General features: G+C 35.6%; 1 protein-coding gene across 1 annotated transcript in view; it reads left to right on the forward strand.

The window, feature by feature from the left end:
• The window catches only part of LOC110451854 (cadherin-related tumor suppressor-like), a 112,379-nt gene that overhangs the window by 11,823 nt on the left and 81,038 nt on the right, over window positions 1-19,518 (forward strand). Inside the window, exons 13-36 of the mRNA XM_021500067.1 lie at window positions 2,345-2,485; window positions 2,821-2,979; window positions 3,561-3,760; window positions 4,006-4,135; window positions 5,032-5,117; window positions 5,429-5,513; window positions 6,203-6,328; window positions 7,793-7,851; window positions 8,222-8,474; window positions 8,618-8,830; window positions 9,011-9,102; window positions 10,281-10,440; window positions 11,204-11,300; window positions 11,632-11,759; window positions 12,462-12,589; window positions 13,630-13,805; window positions 14,239-14,474; window positions 14,912-14,988; window positions 15,326-15,410; window positions 15,967-16,092; window positions 16,502-16,560; window positions 16,784-17,036; window positions 17,383-17,598; window positions 17,803-17,894. Of these exons, the coding sequence (XP_021355742.1) occupies window positions 2,345-2,485; window positions 2,821-2,979; window positions 3,561-3,760; window positions 4,006-4,135; window positions 5,032-5,117; window positions 5,429-5,513; window positions 6,203-6,328; window positions 7,793-7,851; window positions 8,222-8,474; window positions 8,618-8,830; window positions 9,011-9,102; window positions 10,281-10,440; window positions 11,204-11,300; window positions 11,632-11,759; window positions 12,462-12,589; window positions 13,630-13,805; window positions 14,239-14,474; window positions 14,912-14,988; window positions 15,326-15,410; window positions 15,967-16,092; window positions 16,502-16,560; window positions 16,784-17,036; window positions 17,383-17,598; window positions 17,803-17,894 (3,377 nt within the window). The remainder of the gene's footprint in view (window positions 1-2,344; window positions 2,486-2,820; window positions 2,980-3,560; window positions 3,761-4,005; window positions 4,136-5,031; window positions 5,118-5,428; window positions 5,514-6,202; window positions 6,329-7,792; window positions 7,852-8,221; window positions 8,475-8,617; window positions 8,831-9,010; window positions 9,103-10,280; window positions 10,441-11,203; window positions 11,301-11,631; window positions 11,760-12,461; window positions 12,590-13,629; window positions 13,806-14,238; window positions 14,475-14,911; window positions 14,989-15,325; window positions 15,411-15,966; window positions 16,093-16,501; window positions 16,561-16,783; window positions 17,037-17,382; window positions 17,599-17,802; window positions 17,895-19,518) is intronic.

Here is a 19,518-nt window from a genome sequence, read left to right on the forward strand (position 1 = left end):
TTTTCGACATCCTGACGTGACAATATGGTGGTGATACAGAATACAAGGTGATTAATCGACCTTATAGTGTATATAGCGCGACTGTATAGTAGTACAGTGGTCAACACTTGGACTAAGCGACCTTGAAATGTTACTATATGTTTGTGATACTGATAACACTGAGAATTATTGACCTCATAAAGTGATATAAGAAATAATCAACATAAGTGTGTGTATTATAGTGGAATAAATAACGAGATTGAGAAAATATTGGAAAATGCTTAACGAACAAGCGGCCTGAGTTGATTATTTTTCAACATTTTCGATATCGTAGTTATTTTGTCCACCATAATGTACAACCGTATGTATATTATATCTATTATACTAAGTAAAATGCAACCAAAACTTTTATCGTGCCTTAGTGTCCTCGGGCTTCTGATACGTTAAGTGACCCAGATAATCTAATAATTAACATAAGGCTAGGTGGGTTTTTTTGCATGCTTACATTTGTCACGTAATGCCTATGTCTTCATTTATCAACAAGCTGCGTGTTTATATCAGTTATAACCCTGTGGGCAGTTGTCCTATTTTTTCTATTATAACCTGGATACAGTTTATATACTCTGCAAGTCTTTTTCATTTTCAATCGTCATTTGGTCGACAGACGATAAACAATTAAAACTGACGTCATGTTTTCTACGAAATGTTTATTTTAATCAATCAAATCCACCAATCTTTCGACATCGCTCGTCAACACTTGAAATAAGCAATTGACACATTTACAAACACTATTTCAAGTCACCTTATAAATAATTACCTTTGTTGTACGTTAATTCTAGAGGTTAAATATAAAGCTTGTTCAAAGGGAATCAGTCCTGCGGTTCGATTGTTAACATTTGCATGGGAGGTTTTTGGATAAGCGTTTGTATGTTGAAGAATAACACGTGCATGTACATGATATATTGTCCATTCTAACACGATTCGTTTGCAACTCGTGTTTTTATTGAATACGGACCATGATCTAATCTGCGATAGAATCATGATCAATCGTGTTAAGCTCATCCCATTGCACTTAAGCCACGCCCCGTTACTAACCAAAACAATATGACGTCAAGCTCGTCCCTTAGCGAAATCCCGCTGATAAGCTTAAGGCTAGCAGGCATCAGAACAGAAACGACCGATGAAATGTATTTGTTGAATGAATTAAAAAGTAAAAAGTAAACATTCCTTGTTCTTACCTCCATTTATTACTGAAACGTTCGTTCCATCCGTGTGAAGGCATCTAGTTAGATCCGAAATCAAATGAAACATTTCACATGAATTTAGACAAAACTCTTCACAAATCTATACGAATAATTACCGATTTTGTCGATAAGCACAGATTGGTATGCATACTGACTTGAAAATGTAAAAATTTGGTCAATATTAATCCAAATGTGTCGTATAAACTTTAGTAACGAACAGTCCAAATATTCTGCCTCGTCAACATACAGATCGAGCGCTCGCCAGTATGGGTGGGGCCAAATGACCGACTTTTGAAAGCTTCTTTCCGATTGGTCAGTCCGCTGCAGAATCACATGTCGCCAGTTCAGGTCACAAAGTACTTTACTGCGTACTTTTGTACAAGGAAATTCAATATTAGCGTAGTATATTTGTTAAGGTATGTTAGAATGGGGATAGTACGTTGTTTTTCGTGTCTATACCGGCGATTAGAGCATGCAATTTGGTTTAATCTCTCGACCTATCTGTCTCGAGTTAAAACCAAATTTCATGTTCTAATCGCCAGTATAGCCACTCAAAACAACGTACTATCCTCTAAATAATACATGGCTATTAACCAATGAAAAGTGTCTTTACCTCGCAAACGTGATAGAATATGTGGTAGACTGGCTGTATGATAACACAGTAACATGCGATCTAACTATGGTTTGATAAGATGGTAGCTTGACACAGTTCATACAGTGACTAGCCGGCCTCATTGTACATCGTATATGAGTGTGTAACACCACGATACAAACGTAACTCGGAGACTATCATCGCTAAACGATACCAAAGTGATCTTTCAGAATCTGAATAACGCTATACCGATCATCATAAAAGCTATACCTATTAATGTGTTACCGTAATCGATTTAACTGTATCGACAGCGATATCAGTTCAAAATAAATCCTTGTCAACTGTATTAATGTTATTTGTATTAGCTATACCATTGTAATCTGTAAGAATCTTAATACTTTCAACTGCACCATAACATCCCAATAACATTAGCTATATCACCATTAACGTTTAGTATTGTTATATTTATCCTCATCAACTTTGTTCAATGAATTATTGTTAGTTGTCAAAAATTGTTTGTTTTTCACAGGGTGCGAATGCTGAATTTCATTACAAAATAAAGCAGCAGGGCAATCTTGGCGCGTTCAGCATTAATCAGTCATCCGGCCTGATCAGTGTTAACAACGGCAGCTTTCTAGACCGGGAGACGACCCCAACTTGGACGTTCACGGTGAGATACGTTATACTGCTTACATTTTGTAACATTAATTGATGTGTATTAAAAGTATAAGGATGGTGCATGTCTTTGTCTATGAGACGGACGTTAAAACAGATGCTAGGATAGTAATGTGACAACGTAAACTGTAACACAGATATTCAAGAATAAAACTGAACGTCAATTGAATTACAATCTTAAAGGCATCACAGTGTATACTGTAGTACAAGATAGTATGGGAAAGTAGACTTTAAGTTATAAGTTTAGGTAGTATTCAGAATGTTTTTAACTGTATTGGATGTATATATAAGAATGTGTGTGTGCTGAAGGCAGTTGTTTTCAATGTACAGGTATTTGCGGAGTCTACGCAGAACAGTAGTATGAGAAGTAAGGAGGCGAACATTACTGTCATCCTGTTGGACGAGAACGACAACAACCCAGTGTTTAACGCTTCTAACCACACATTTCTTGTCAACAAAACCCTTTCGATACTGGGCCACATCGGAACGGTATACTATAAACAACTGGTGTAAATAATACGTTGAAATGCTGGTCAACTATTGTTTTATAATGTTCCAAATTCATTTTATAATACATCATTGACTCTTTTTTTCCAACATTTTCTCCATGTTGGAAGGTATGGGTTGTAAAAAGAGTTTTGTAGCACAACCAATAAGTGTTTATATGTGACTTTTCGATGACTAGTACGGTATGTAATCTGTCACCTTCATCAGGCAAATGATTAGTGCTTGTCATCGAAACGTCACGTATAAACACTTATTGGTTGTGCTATGTGACTCATTGGCGTTCCAACATACAGTTGTGTGATCGCACAACGAACCAAAAATAGCGTACCGTCCCCACAAATTATTGTTCGCACATCGTGCACACATTGTTCACAAACCGTGCACACACCGTGCGCACACCGCACATCGTGTAGCGTTGTGCGATCCCACAACTGTACAAGTCATATTTCAAATTAAATATGCTGTTTAATATCAACTTCACTTAAATATATATGTAATTGGGAAAGTTCATGTAATTTTGGAAAAATGAAAGCGATAACAATGACATTGTATTATTTTTTAAGGTAAGGGCAAGTGACAGTGATGAGTCTAACAACGGTCAGATTGTGTATCGACTTGAAGGTGATGAGTCGAGGCGATTCAACGTCAGTACAGAGGGCGGTTTTGGCAATATACAGGCTGTGGCGGCGCTTAGTTCCGCATACAAACCCTGGTACAGGTTCACTGTCGTTGCCAGTGACATGGCCTCTATTGGGTACAGGAGGTGAGCGTCTATAAGATAATAAATACGTATGCATTTCAAACTAATGGAAGAGGCTTAAAGTAAATTTTATATGAAATGAAAACAGATTAGCTAATCAGTAAAAAAGATAATAAATGTAAAAAAAAAAAAAGATCGCATATTGAAATATAGTATTTGTCTAAATCTTTGTATCAATTTTCACTAGTACTGTGTATGCTACAACAAGACAAACAGGTGTTGACTGTGGTGGCCATGGTTTATTGCAGGCAGACGTCTGCTCAAGTCGACGTACGTGTAATTGATGAAAACGTCAATACACCTGCTTTCGTGAACATGACTACTAATATATCTGTTCCGGAGGATATTGATATAGGGAGAGATGTCCTACTATTACAGGTAAATAAATAAGACAGGGTGGGAAGTCGTACAGTTAAATATGATTGTCACGTGATATCAATCTGGTGACACTGGTAAGGAGCAAGTGTGTCTGCGTTTGAAACGGTTGATGTGATAACTAGATATAGGTATACTGAGCTTCTGATGTAAATGTTTACCATTTTGTAATATTACTTAACGACGCAGATGTGTGGAGATGGCATTATTTGTTATACAGCTGCGGAATAATTGAACTGATGTAAACATGAATATTTTTGTTACAAACAGATTCGATAACATGAAAATATTCGCAAAACCGTTTACTTAGTACCGCTTCACTAGAAACTTCCCAAGGAAAAGTTTACTGTAAGTTTGTAAATTTCGTATGGATTTAATTTCGCAATGTAAACTGTCACTAAAGATAGCACAAAATTAAATACCCATCGAATATTAATACCATGTACAAATAAAGATAAAAAGCAAAGATCTGTTGACCCTTTTACTGCCGACTAATGGAGATACAGCACCAATTCAATATCGTATTTTAAGATATTTTGAAGAAAACAGCAATCGTTGAATAAATCCCATTACCCAAACACCAAACTACCTTCTTGAGTGTCTTGAGTGCAGTCATGTTGTTACCCTGCAATAATTATAATAAGCGAAATTTGATCTCTGCGAACTAGTTCTGATTGGGACAACTGCGAAATATGAGCCCGCGGAAATAAAACAACTGTACGATACTCTTCCCGGGCCTCTGGTGGTTTCTTTAGTGGCCGTTCCTCTAGTTTAGGTATCTCTTTTATTCCTGATGTTGTCTTTTTGTGTCAGTTTGAGTGTCGACTTCGTTTGACGATAGCGACGTTTTGGTACATACATGTATGTAACTTATGTTTCTTGCTTTTCGATATAACCAGGCATATGACGAGGATACAAGCGATGATTTGACCTTCATGTTCGGAAACGTATCTGACTTCAAACTCCACAGGGTGGATAACAGGAGGTACTATACAATGTATACAAATCAAACTGACAATAACGGTCTCTTCATGTATTTTGTAGAAAAAAACCCAATTTACTAAGTAAATAATGAGTTTGAAGTTTGAAAAGGTAATTTGTGCTGTGAGACATGTTTGACTTGTATGTCAGACATATACGACAAAAATGTTTGGTCATTCAACTATATGTTTGAAACATTTGGTCATTTATTTTAATGATCTACGCAAATAAACGTGCCTGAAACGTTTGGTTAGATATTGCTTTTTAACTATATAAATCACCACATGGTTTTTACTTGATGATTTATATATTTAGGGCCATGATTGTAATAAACAAGGCCTTGGACAGAGAATCTAGACCAGGTCACATTCTGACGGTTAAAGTCACGGATTCCGTACACGTAAGTACATTTATATCCCTTAAGACTTCTATATAGACAGTTTATAGTACTTCCTGATCCTCATATCTCCGTGCCAACTATCATATCACAGCTATATAAAACTATGTTATTCACTGTGTCATCAGTATCCGGTCACTGTAAGAAGACACGGTAATATTGAAGTGTAAATGAAACAGTAAAGAGATCAATATATACCCTTAAACAACAGCAATAACTATTAGACCAAATATTTCAGAATGATCAGTTTATTCTCTGTATCCTTTTCTTATAACAATCCTTAAATACAATTCACACTGCAAGTGTGCAGTATATTGAGGCTTATTATGATATATATATTGTTTTTGGCGCAAGTACATATACTTTAGGTTTGACTTACTTACTTGACATTTATCGAAATAATAGTGGTCTTTTTTGGAATTGGAGTAAGGAAGTCGAAATTTCTAGAAAAGTAAGATGAACACAGGTATAGTACATGTACATACGTGGTACATAAGATAATGCAGACAGTTCGTGCTTATAGATGGTACACAAGATGTTAATTCTGTTTTATTCCGTTAAGTCTCATGTTAACATCAAAAACATTTTCCACGAGTTGAGGTTTCACACACGTGATACATACTAGATTTCACACACGTGATAATACTATAATTGAATGACAGACATTACGATTTTTCTCTCGCCGTTTCTAGACATCCACAGTTACCCTGTCTATCAATATAGAGGACGTCAACGACAATGCGCCCGTATTTCAGCCTTCTTCTTATAACTTTACCGTTGACGAGGAAGTCTCCCCAACATTCATTGGTAGTGTTACAGTAAGTATACCGCATATAACATGACTAATTGTATGCTTTTAGTTTTTTGAAATGTCACTACCATCTTTGAGGAAGCCAACACCTCCACAGGTAGAATCGCATAACCTGTCAATGTTACTCTTCATTGTAAAAGTGTTGATCATATACTTTCACGCTATACATGTATACCAATGGACACATCTTAAGGACTAAATGAACACCGGTGATCTCTCAACCCTGTATTGATATTGATTATACATATGTACTTAAACAATGGATATGTTTTACAGCTCCTGCAATAAAACAACTTCAGTTATTTAAGGATTGGTGGTGTTTTAATTCTGCCAATACAATATCCTTAGAGTTTTACATAAACTTTGACCTGGACAAAAATTACGTTTACGTTTCTTTTCATTTTGACCTAATAACATAACAAGTTTTTCAGTCAAAATAAGAAAATTTGATATAAAAAAACACACATTTCTGTCTGACATTTATACTGCAATGATCTCTTAGTGTTTAGAAGTCGATCCGCTGTTGTATAACATTATGGTCCGGAGCACGAGGTGTCTTACTGCACCCAGCTCTATCATTACATGCACGGTGTGCATTTGTTTCCATTAATCGTTCGATCATTGTATTTTGTATGTGTAAAACTCCAAATGTTTGTTCAAATGAGTAGAGAGAAAAAAAGATGGTGTATTGTCTGAAGGTAGCAGGAGTAGGCGGTCTGATGGCCGTAATCATTTGAGCCAGGAAGACGAGAACGGTAGTGGGGTCAATTCACCAACATGGTCCTAATTACACAGGAGGAGATTCATTTGTTGTTAACTCAATTAAATTCATTCATTGTTACTTTCAACGATATTAATGATTCTGCAAGTACGATTTTGAATTGCACGTTTCCAATTTGTGGTCATTGAAGACCCCTCGTAATACAGTAAGTGGGTGGGGGATTTTCTGTTTTTACTGGAATCGGATTGTCTGTCAGTCTATCTGTAGAGACACCCCTCCCAATGTCTTGCACCGATTTGACAGGATCTTAACTCACAGAACATTTACACCAAGGGAATGTGAATAAAATATATGAATTCGAGTTAAATCTCCCTATGTATGGAGTTATGACTCTTTTGTTACAGCCCTGGAATGGGGTATTAGTCTGTAATACTGGCGACAATTCTGATAACAGATCTGTTTTCCATTATAATCCAGTATTAACTTTCCTGAAGTCAATGTAACGGATTGAAATTTCTTTATTTAATACAAAACTTATCCTATCCGCAAGAACATATAATTAAATTCTGATACTCTTGATAGAATCAAAATTGATGTTGCAAATATAAACACCGAGGAAGGAGCTTCTTTAAATCAACCTGTTAATTTTCGTAATTGGAAATCTACCTGATGAAGCTCGTGTCCATTTTCAAGTTGGGGAACCCCAATTATTATGTCCAATCATTTCGGTTCATATTATTATTTTTCCAGGCCACTGACAAAGATCTATTTGAAAATGGCATGCTACATTATTCAGTATTGCCACCGTGGTAAGAAACACAACACTTTATTTATATGGTGCATTGTACATTTTATCTGTGTGTTACAAGTATAACATACGTCCTGATAAAGCTAGTTTTACCAGCAACAGTATGTCTTTAAATATAGAAATAAGCGTATTAACAGAATGTCAATATTTTATTTCTTAGTCCACTAGTAGTGAAAAATGTGTCTGTAAGATACTAATGTATCAGTTGTAATCAGCTATAACATCCAAAATAATGATGTATCAAAGCATTGTTTTTTGTCATTTAGTAGTGATGTATATAACATTTGTCGTGAAAAGCTCATTCATTTATAAATAAATCATGCTAATTGTAAGCCAAACTTTACAAAACATGTTTTCATTTTTGTGACCAGGGGACGTAACTTCTCTATAACGGAATCAGGACAATTTAATGTCACATCATCATTGGACTGGGAAACGTTATCTGCAACGTCCGGTCAAATAACACTCCTGGTAATGGCGACAGACGGGGGAACGCCTCCTCTCATGGCTACAGCCGTAGTTACTGTACAAGTGAAAGATGTAAACGACCACGCCCCTAGTTTCATGGACAACGAAACGAATATAACCATGAACGAGGGACAGAAAGTTTACTTTCCAATTAAGGTATGATTATCGAAACATTGCTATTTAAAAAAAAAAAGGTGAAAATTTGCTTAATTTTAATTAAAAAAGGAAACAGATAATGTGTATGAGGTCTGAACAAAGAAACACAACACGTCATTTCATAGGGATTTATCCTATTTCAGGCATACGACGAAGATGAAGGGGCAAATGGTCGCATTTATTACAGTATCGAGGAAACTAACGCTACCTCAGTAGACGTTACAAAAGGAACACTAATGTCCACAGCTGCGCTAACATACGGGGTGTATCAGGTGGAGGTAATAGCTTACAACACTGTGCCTTACAGTACACGAGGACTATCCAACGGTACCCTGATAGTGTACATACATGTGAAGGTATGTACGTCACGTTACTTTATAAATTAATGTCATATATTTACTTGAGTAAACAAAAATGCTATACAATTGTGCATCTGACTTTGAACGACATAATTGTAACTAACAAATAAATTTCGATTAAAACAAAATTTAGATATCTTGTTATAAATATAATATGAGGCGTTCTTTTCATAACAGGACATCAATGATCACAGTCCACAGTTCACGAATACAACCTACACGTTTTCTCTCCGTGAGGACTTTGAAGTTGGACATTTGGTGACTCAGAGGTAGCTGCACATCTATTCACTGTATTAGAAATAGGACTTAATAAATATCGAACATTGTATAGGATCCAATACGTACAGTAGTGTAAAAGTGTGTGTACGTGCGGCTTATTTGCGAATGTTTATCTATATCTTAGCTGGTATATACATTCCTTTAATCAATATCATCATATGTTCAAACTTGTATTTTTGAATCTGGTTGAATGTGTTATAATGCAAATGTTGTTGTTACTTTGAAAACGATTAGTAAACCAATAGATAGAGATGATAATACATAAGTCACACTAAATATGTATGTTGTTAATAATTAATGAATGTGACTCCAATACATATACTTAGTGATTAGCTAGTGCGGTTGTAGTTTTCGTCTTCTCTTGCGATATTGTATTGTTTTAGTAAAATGTCTTTTTACTTTATTTTGATGTTATCATAATATGATTGCTTTCTAGAAACGAATGGTTGAGGCGATTAATTTAGATATAGAATCAACTACTTCATCATAGAAATATATTGTTTTGATCGCTTTCAAATGTTCAAATAACAATTACCAATTTATCAACTTATCAATTACCAACTTGCCACTGCGCACCAGACTGGTATATTGACTTCGTTAATCATTGTTGTGACACCAAAAGATTGATAATTTTTAATCAAATATCAGAACAGCAAATTTATCGCTAGCTGTATTTTTAATAAACGCTTCAGAGATTTACCATTGAACACATCACTCAAAATTTGCACGCTCGACATTGATGAAGTATATCTCGAAATATTATTTCTATTCATTTTATTAACAAACTTAAATTTCACTTTTATTATTATTGTATGAACACAAACAAAACGATTACTGACCATGAACACGTGCATGTGCCTGTAAAGGTTTAAGAATGCGTTAACGTTTACCAGTATCATAAAAAATTGTACATAACAATTGTGTGTGTTGACAAATGTGTCATTTTCAGCTGGCAACGTTAAACAGTCCAGTCATTATGTTTATGGTTTTAAGATATTTATTCTCAAAATTGATTTTTTAATCACAATTAAGTATTTATTTCAAATATGTGTAAATATCGTACATACTTTTTGAGTAAATAAAACATCAAACTGCCTAGGTTATTGTATACTTGGGAGTGGTAGTTGATGAAGGAGCTAGGAATAACCTGTCCTATTGTCTGTTTTAGTAATATACACGCAGAGGACAAAGACGAGACCCGTGAGTATAATACGGTCACCTACTCTGTGGTCAGTGGTAACGGCTATTTTGAGGTCGATCCACTTAATGCTGCACTGCGACTCATTAAACCACTCGACTACGAGGATAAACATCAGATCACCTTCCAGGTATGTATGCTGAAGTTTATACTTAATATCATGATAATAGAACTGTTGACCGAATTCAGTAGAAATGCTAATTACATTAATTTTATCGACTTTATTGTCGTTGTCAAGCAATCAATATGTTATATTTTTGATACCTATTAATCTTTTAAAGTGTTGGTTATGAAAAAGATCCGGCGTCACAACACGTTCTGTTCTAGTTAAATCCTTATTACTAAAAGGAAAAGTTAACAGTTAACCAGTCATTTTCAACTTTCCTGGGTAAACATGTATACCCATGAGCATATACTACACATAATCTTTTACAAACATTGTTCTGATCATATAGATGACGATAAATGAAATGATGAACGAGAATATCTTGTGAATAACACCTTCTTCTTATCATTTTTATTAGTGAAAATTGAAAATGAACAGAACAAGAACAGAACGTGATGTGGATTCACAAAGAGTGTATAAAATGCCCAATGTATTTACTTGCATTTCTACAGCTTTTAGGGGCTTCGTTCCTCCTTCCTATATAACCCCAACCGGGGCTTCGCCCCTGGACCTCATTCCTATAAGTGTGACTCAACGCCAGTTACACGCCACTATCATATACTCATAGGTCCTCCCCTTGCATCAAGACATTGCGCATGCTATTATGTCGAAGTTCGAATGAGTCGAAATTTCGAGTTATAAACACTAAAAATAACCGAAAAATAATTCTGCATTGACCTTATTATCTTCCTTGTATGCATGACTACAGTGTTTGTTATATTTGCAGGTGAACGCAAGTGACGGAGATATGAATCACAGAGTCAAGGTCAACGTCAGTGTTACAGTCCTAGATGTCAACGACAACGCCCCTGTGTTCTCGTCAGGTTTGTCATAGTTGTCATAGTTGATACCACTCACTGCATATTCCAATCCATCACACATTAATTTGGTGTTTGTAAAGTTTCTCAATTTTGAAATTGTATTAAATGGAGGTCTCAGCAACGGTTTTTCATTTCCTGAGATAAGTATTTTGCTTTTATTTTACCATTTTAGTACGTCAAAATTTCGTTCGGTCCTCAGCATCGGTGATGAGTCTGTTAATATTAATATGCATGTCTAATGTATCAACTGCTGTAGTTCAAGTGTTTAACTTAATATATTGGATTCTGAGACAAAATTTATGCTAATTTATATTTCTTCGGTGATTCTATGTAGCGCTATACAACTGTACAGTCGTGGAGAATGCTACTTTGCCGATCAATTGTTCTGAGCTTATTGAAGCAAGTGATAACGACACTGGTAATAACGGACACATACTCTATCAAATACAGAGACACACAGAGGTAAGCATTACGGACAATATTAATGTTGTAGGCAATATGATGCTATCTTGGCTTACGTCTTGTGTTTATAATATATGCTAAGTATATCCAGTTTCACCATCCGCGATACACATTAAGAATGACCATAAACGATCAAAAATAGAGTCCAATTCCCGGAAAAAGAAATATTTACGTGATTGTTCTATAGAACTAGATAAACAAAGGCACAACGAGGTGGTCGGTGATATGAACGTAAAAAAAACCTGGATCTTACAGAACTGTTTATTACTTTTGTGTCGGTCTATCGCTTCTCGGTGAATGAGGTTTTCCAGTGTGTCGAATACCTCCGATCGGGCACGTTGTTCACGTGATGAAACAACGTTGAAAATATCAATTTCTCAATATAATTTGTTATATTATCATATACCCCCTTGAATTATTTAATGTCTCTCGAACCACAATATAAAGACAAGCTACCTATGAGATGATGAGGATTATTTTCTGATGTTTGGGCGCTTAAATTTCAAGAAGTATCGACAAGCAGCTTTGTCTGACCCAATGGATAAGTTACTGTTTCTCACTAGATACCATGTGCATATCCAGGGGATGCCACTGGAAATGAGATATATTCAGGATAAAATGGGAGTGGACTGTCTATCTTTTAATGTACTTGTCCAAAATTAGCGTGAGTATACCACTAAATTTCTGTTACTTTCTTTGTAGGATATTTTCAAAATCAATAACACGACCGGACTTATCCGACCCCCTTCTTCCTTGGATTATGACACAGGGGCACGAACTTACATACTAACGATACTAGCTATGGATAATGGCAATCCTAAAAAGACAGGGTATATATGTTTATCGCTTCGAACTTTGATTTAAATTATATGGTTACGATAAATGCTATATTATTTCTAAACATTTTCTTCAGGTTGGTAAGTATGGATTATAAAAGGTTCCTTTCACGCAACAAATAAGAGTTTATATGTGACGTGACGATGACTAGTACGGTATGTACACTGTCACATTCATCAGACAAATGACCAGTGAATCGTATGCACTCAAAAGTGTAAAATGTGTTTGAGTTGTCCACAAAATCGGTGTCGATTCGACTACGCTGTAGGCGTATGTACAATAGTTGTTGTATATATACCGAAATGACTCGATTCAGCTACGCATTGTTTAATGCTTGGTAATAGATGTGAGAGAATGTATGAGCCCCCTCATCTCGATTAAGAACCTGCCCACTGCGGCGTATCCAGATGACTTCCTTTATTTGCCGCTTGAACAGATTGCTCTGTCTGTCCATCACTTTGGAGCTATCCCGGTCAATCACATGATTTTTTTGTGTGGCATGGTCAGTGATTGCCGATTTATTTATCTAGGACTTCGACTTCCTATCTAATCTGGTGAATTTCTTAGGAATTCTTCTGTATGTTTTACTGTAATATTTCCTTGGTTTTGATTGATATTACAGTAATTTGCACTCATGGAAGCATATGTTTAAAAGTTTATCTCAACAGGTTTCCTTTATTAGATAACATTTATTTGAACAATAGTAATCTATTTTTGATCTACCTTGGCAAAATAGATTATTTATATACATATTTTCAATTGTGTTATATCTACTTATAAAAGCATTGCAATTTCATTAGACATTTCAATAATCGAGATTAACTTCAACCGTTGCAATTTCTTATATTCCATTACATGTTATCGTATATAACGTAGTCATAAACCGACACGGGAATATAAAGCATAGGATCAACCTGAAACATCGTTTAAGATACATTGATCAACAACTGATTTGTGTAATTAATTAAGTATAAGTTGGTCGCATGAAAGATGCAATGTTGCCATGTCCTTAGATTTATTACATTCCTTACAGCTCGGCTGTGGTAGAGGTAACTGTGAAGGACAGGAACGACAATCCACCTGTAATACATGGTCCGAGTCAGTTCACTATTCCAGAGAATTTACCCGTCAACACGTCAATCGGGACTGTATTCGCCACTGACGCGGATATCAACGATGTATTAAGATTTTTATTGACTAGTAATACAGGTAAGAATCATCAGACATTATTTTTCAGCTATGTCTACAGGTAGAAGCTTGGATACTTGGTATACCGAAAATACCTCTTGTGTGTCTCCGATGGGGGAAACAATTCCCATGGATCATGACGTCACAATGGAAAATGACGTCTAAAAGCATTGTTACGTACCGTCATAAATCAAAGATTGATCAATGAAATCACGTCCAGGGTGTTTAACCAAAACTGTTTACCAAATCCTAGCAGGTTTATCCAATTGGTTAATGAGTGAAGAAACCTACAGTGGTTGTGGAAGATACATAGACGTATGCTACTTAATATCACAGAAGCTATTTGTTTTCACTGTGTCTTGTATTATAAGAACTATGTTTGAACATGTACCAGCCGCATCGAGGACCTGTTGATATTTTTTACCATTGATGTAGCTTTTAAATTTATTACCAGATTTTCATATTCAAAAAGACACCGGGATATTATTCCTTACACGGATGTTTGATTACGAAAAGGAAATCGACCGGCATACTCAGGTGAATGTCAGTGTAAGTGATGGCACACATACTGTTGTGTTTCCTATTTCTGTGGACGTTACTAACGTCAATGACGAGATACCTGTCTTCGTTAACTCCTCGTTAACACCAAAGATATCAGAGGACATGGATGACCAGTCATTCTATATCCAGGTAAGATGTGTGTTCAATAGAACATTCGTAACATCATGAATATATAATCTAACCTTGTTTGGCACATAATTACTATTTCTTGATTGAGGAATTTACAGGATTGGAATATAGCGCATTAATATAATATCATAATGACATTAGACGATATTGCTTTTAAGGAGAATGATGGTCACAGAAATTAATGTTAGTTTTTAGGTAAAGAACGTCTTAACGACTTTGTTGGGTTATTTTGTTTTGTACGTAAATCCGTCTAACAATGATTAAGATTGTGTACATCAAAAGTCGATTATGAATACTGTTGCGTCAGAATGACTGCTTACGAAGTTTACGTCTAACTCTATCTAGTAGCATGAAGATGTATAACATATAAATTGTTGTATATTTGAATACATGTGTCCTAACGACAAGTACACTTGCTTATACAACTTAACACGCAGGCAACGGATGGCGATATCGGCTCTTTGTTGTCCTACAATATATCCACTTATCCAAACATCCGGATATCAAGAATGAGGTAATTACATTATAGAAGTAAGAAAGAAATCTCAAGATTGAAATTAACTAAATTGGAATAAGACCTGTGCATTGAGTTCACTCTAAATGTACGGAAGGTTTAAAAATTGACAAAGTTTAGTGTAAAAATAGAATATGCCTTGTCATATATTTATACAAATTCGATTATCCACAATTATCCTATGGTTATAATATATTTTGAATTACCAACATCGACTAACTTTTCATCATATAAAACTCAGCATGAAAAAAGGGTAACCAATGACAAAAGGTTATCGCTGTATATTGCAGCTGGTCAGGTATTTGTATTTTTGTTATTTTATTTATTTTGTTATTAGTGGATTGGTTACAATTGAAGGACCTGTCAATTCACGGGACAACGATACAATCACATTCACCGTCAGTGTGTCTGATGGAAAACATGTAAGCGTTTGATTCCTATTTTTTTGTCAATGTGTGAAATGGAAAAACGTATGAATATTTAAATCACATTTAACATCAGCTTACGCCGAAAATGTTCGTATTTCAGGTTCATTTAAAATGAGTATGTCGAATGTCCAATGCTCTTTTTGGCCAAAGCTATTTATCTGATGTGCTTACGTCTACCATAAAAGAATGTCCCTTCCGTTATCAAGGCCAAATTTCCAACTAAGCAATTTCAGTGCCTACCATGATAAAATACGTGTTCCCTATATCATTGGCGTCCGCCACACTTTCTATGAGACATTATGGTTTTTTGCACCTACGGTACACGAAACTTTTTTTCTATTTGACCACCTCTATAGTTAGCGGGGTTAATGATGCCTTTCGTTTTGATGTCTCATCTGGTCATGTGTTGGTCCCTTTGTAGACTTTTTGCAACTTTTGAGGACGTATTGTTCTGTGTTAAACAAATTGGCAGTTTGTTTTGTTCTTTTTTACCTTTGTAACGGTATACTTTTATTCTCATTTCAACGTGATACAATTATGGTTATACCAGATGGAAACTGCTACTGTGACGGTCCAGGTGATTGATGTTAATGACCACGCTCCTAGGTTTGAAAATTCCACTTATACGTTTGAAGTCAAAGAAGAAGTGGACGATGCTTTCGTTGGCCGTGTAACAGTAAGTTAAAACAACGCTCGACAAATTGCATTTTCACTGTACANATCCCTTCTCAATTGGGATACATGTAACACTGGTTGGTTCTCTATAAAAGCATTGTTATACCGGAACAAGCACAAACATATACATCTTCAGTATGTGGCAATCCGTTTAATAATGACCTTTCAATCGGTTTACTATAAATTATCTGATGTAGCTTAAACTTATAAACTTAAAACAGTTCGAAGAACACAATTCCCCCTTTGTGCTGTTTTTTCTGCATGTTTTGGAACACTTCATATCTGTAATTTCAATCTGCTTACTTTGAGACTGATATGTCCTATGTAAGAGTTTTCTGACTTTGTGTTTCTAGTGAATTGTATACTATATAAGCATTATTTACATGCATATTTATGATATTATTTCACAGGCCATTGACAAAGATCCCCGTGATCTGGATAAGCTGCGGTATTCAATTTTGCCACCATGGTAAATATTACATACCAATAATTTAGTTTTCATGTATTTCGTGATACATCGTTCATTTATTCTGAAGTAAGTGTAATATCACCAACACTTTTATATTAAATCGTATGCTGTATTTACTTTAATTCAGCCGAATACTCTGGTTAGGTTTAGATGAACAACCTCTCTACAAGTCACATTATTGCATTAACAATATTTTGCAAGCTTATATTATTCAAATTGCCAGGGAACGTAACTTCAATATAAGTAAAAGTGGAGAGATCCGAGTCACATCAGCATTGGACAGGGAGAACCTTACCGAAACCTCCGGCAAAATTATATTTCTGATAAAGGCGGAAGATTCGGGAATACCACCTCTAATGTCTATAGCCACACTCACTTTACACGTGCAAGACGTTAACGACCACGCCCCTTATTACACGAATACTGTGAAGAACATAGGCATGGACGAAAGACAGAATGTGTCCTTTCCTGTAGAGGTATGGCTACTGTCAACGTTCTTAATCTAGCATACTCAATTTTAGCGCTTTTTTCAGATTTTAACATCTTAGCGCGTGGATGAATTGATGCACCGACAGTAGATGCAATAGAAAAGTGTATACATGAATCTCTCAAAAAACATCGCGCTAAAATATGAATACTTCTTACATGTGAATGTTAACAGTCCTTAACTGAAATACAGGAACCAATTTATCAAAAAAGGATAATAAATATGATTAAAATACAGCAATTTACGTAGTAAAACACTGAAGTAATCTTTTTACAGTTACAAAACTGCAACATAACGTATCATATATTTCCATGCGTAATGATGTCCTATTTAAGGCGTGTGACGAAGATGACGGGAGATACGGTCACATATATTACAGTATTACAGACACTAACGTTTCATCACTGGAGATAACAACAGATGGAAAATTGATATCCACAGATACACTTACATACGGCCTGTATATGGTGGAGATTATTGCGTATAACGTTGAGCCTTATACGGTACACGGACTAACTAACGGTTCCGTCACGGTGTATATAAATGTTAAGGTACGTTCACCTAGCTTAGCGATATTTATATATCAGCAACATCTTATTAGCTAAACGTATATGAAGTCAAACACCCACAATGCTAGTTTTAGTGTTCATGCTACCATATGATTGTAATAAAATAATTAAAGTCAATGAATTATTCAATTGACATGACGCTTGATATCTAATATTTAAAATAATGTCAAGTTTACTTTATATCAGGACATCAACAACCACGGACCCATGTTTAACAAGACTCTCTACGAATTTTCTCTACCAGAAGACTTTACAGTGGGACATTTAGTGAATGAAAGGTAACATAACAAAAGTTCGCCTTAATCGGAAACATACATTGCATCATTAATCTCTATACATTTCCGTAAGTCGATCAACTGAAGGATATAATTCAAAAATATTTTCTATATTTTGTATTATAATCTAGTTATGATTTCTGATAATATCATTTCTGAAGTAATTAGCCAATCTTACACGCTTTTCTGTGGTTTCTGTACACCTCCTATTTTTAAAGTGAATCATAATTATTTTATTTCAATTTTTAACTAGAAATGTGTGTGATACTGAAATTGCTTGAGATATACTTCCACATTCTCGCCCCTTCTTCCAATGTTCATGGTTCTACTTTCCTTTCAACTCGGTAAACGCCACACCATTCCGAGATAACCAAAAAACTTATAAGCAGCACATTATATTACAAGATTCATTATTACAGTTTAGGGATCGCACAACATTACACGATGTGCGGTGTGCGCACGTTGTGTGCACGGTGTGTGAACAATGTGTGGACGATATGCGAACGATACAAATTTGGACGAGTATTGCTTGCGCACATATGTGCGGACGATGGACAAAAGTTGTGCGATATCTGTCGTGGCTGGTGAAAATTGAGGAATGACTTAATAATATTAACTCAAGTTCCACCAGTGGGATTGAGCTGAAACTTGCCTGAAATGATCCTGAGATGGTCCTGACGAAGTTTTGTTGTTTTCGGGTCGGTTCAAAATCGAACATGGCCACCATGGCTGCCACCTTGAAAATCACATTTTAAACTTCTTCTCCAGTTCCACTGGTGTCATTGAGCTAAAACAATGGTGGGGGTGTTAAGGAAAGGAAAGCGAAAAAGTGTTGTTGTTTTCTAGCTCCGTCAAAACTACAACATGGCAGCCATGGTGGCCATTTTGTAACATGATTGTGCTATCATGGTTTTCCTAAACAACACCTATTTTAAACTTCTACTCAAATTCCACCAGTGGGATTGAGCTGAAACTTGCCTGAAATGACCTGAGATGGTCCTGACCAAGTTTTGTTATTTTTCGAGTCGGTGCAAACTAAGATGGACACCATGACCGCCATCTTGAAAAACACAAATGTTTCTTGAATAAATGAGGCTGGTTTGACCCCTGGGGGATAGAGAGGGCTCGCCCAAAGAAAGGAAATTACCTAAAATTCTGCTTGTAAACACGACTCTTTAATGTCAAAAGTCGATTACAACATTTTCAGTATGAAATATCATTAAGAAAAAATCATTTCATATATAAATGAGGCAGGTTTAACCACCGTTGACAGCGGGATGGGGCCTTAACAGGAGAAATCTATTCAGATTTAGGTTTAAATGCTTTCTGACAGCTTTACTGACAAATAGTTACCCACTGCTGACCAAAACTATCATCATGGAAAACAAATTCTTAGAATATTTCATTGAAAGTTGGAAAGTTACAATTCTCCCTGCTCAGTCTCTGTACAGTCAGATGACCGTTCAGGCCCAAGGGCCTCTTGTTTAAGTATGTTTCTATATTCTAGCTACATCTTTTAGCTTATCTTTCTATCTATAATTTCTTTAATTTAGAAATGACGTTTTCGATGTTTTTTTAAACGACCTAAATTGCCATATGTAAAATTGCAACAAATATGGACATTGTC

This window comes from Mizuhopecten yessoensis, unplaced genomic scaffold, assembly GCF_002113885.1.
Source record: "Mizuhopecten yessoensis strain PY_sf001 unplaced genomic scaffold, ASM211388v2 scaffold6217, whole genome shotgun sequence".
NCBI lineage: Eukaryota > Metazoa > Mollusca > Bivalvia > Pectinida > Pectinidae > Mizuhopecten > Mizuhopecten yessoensis.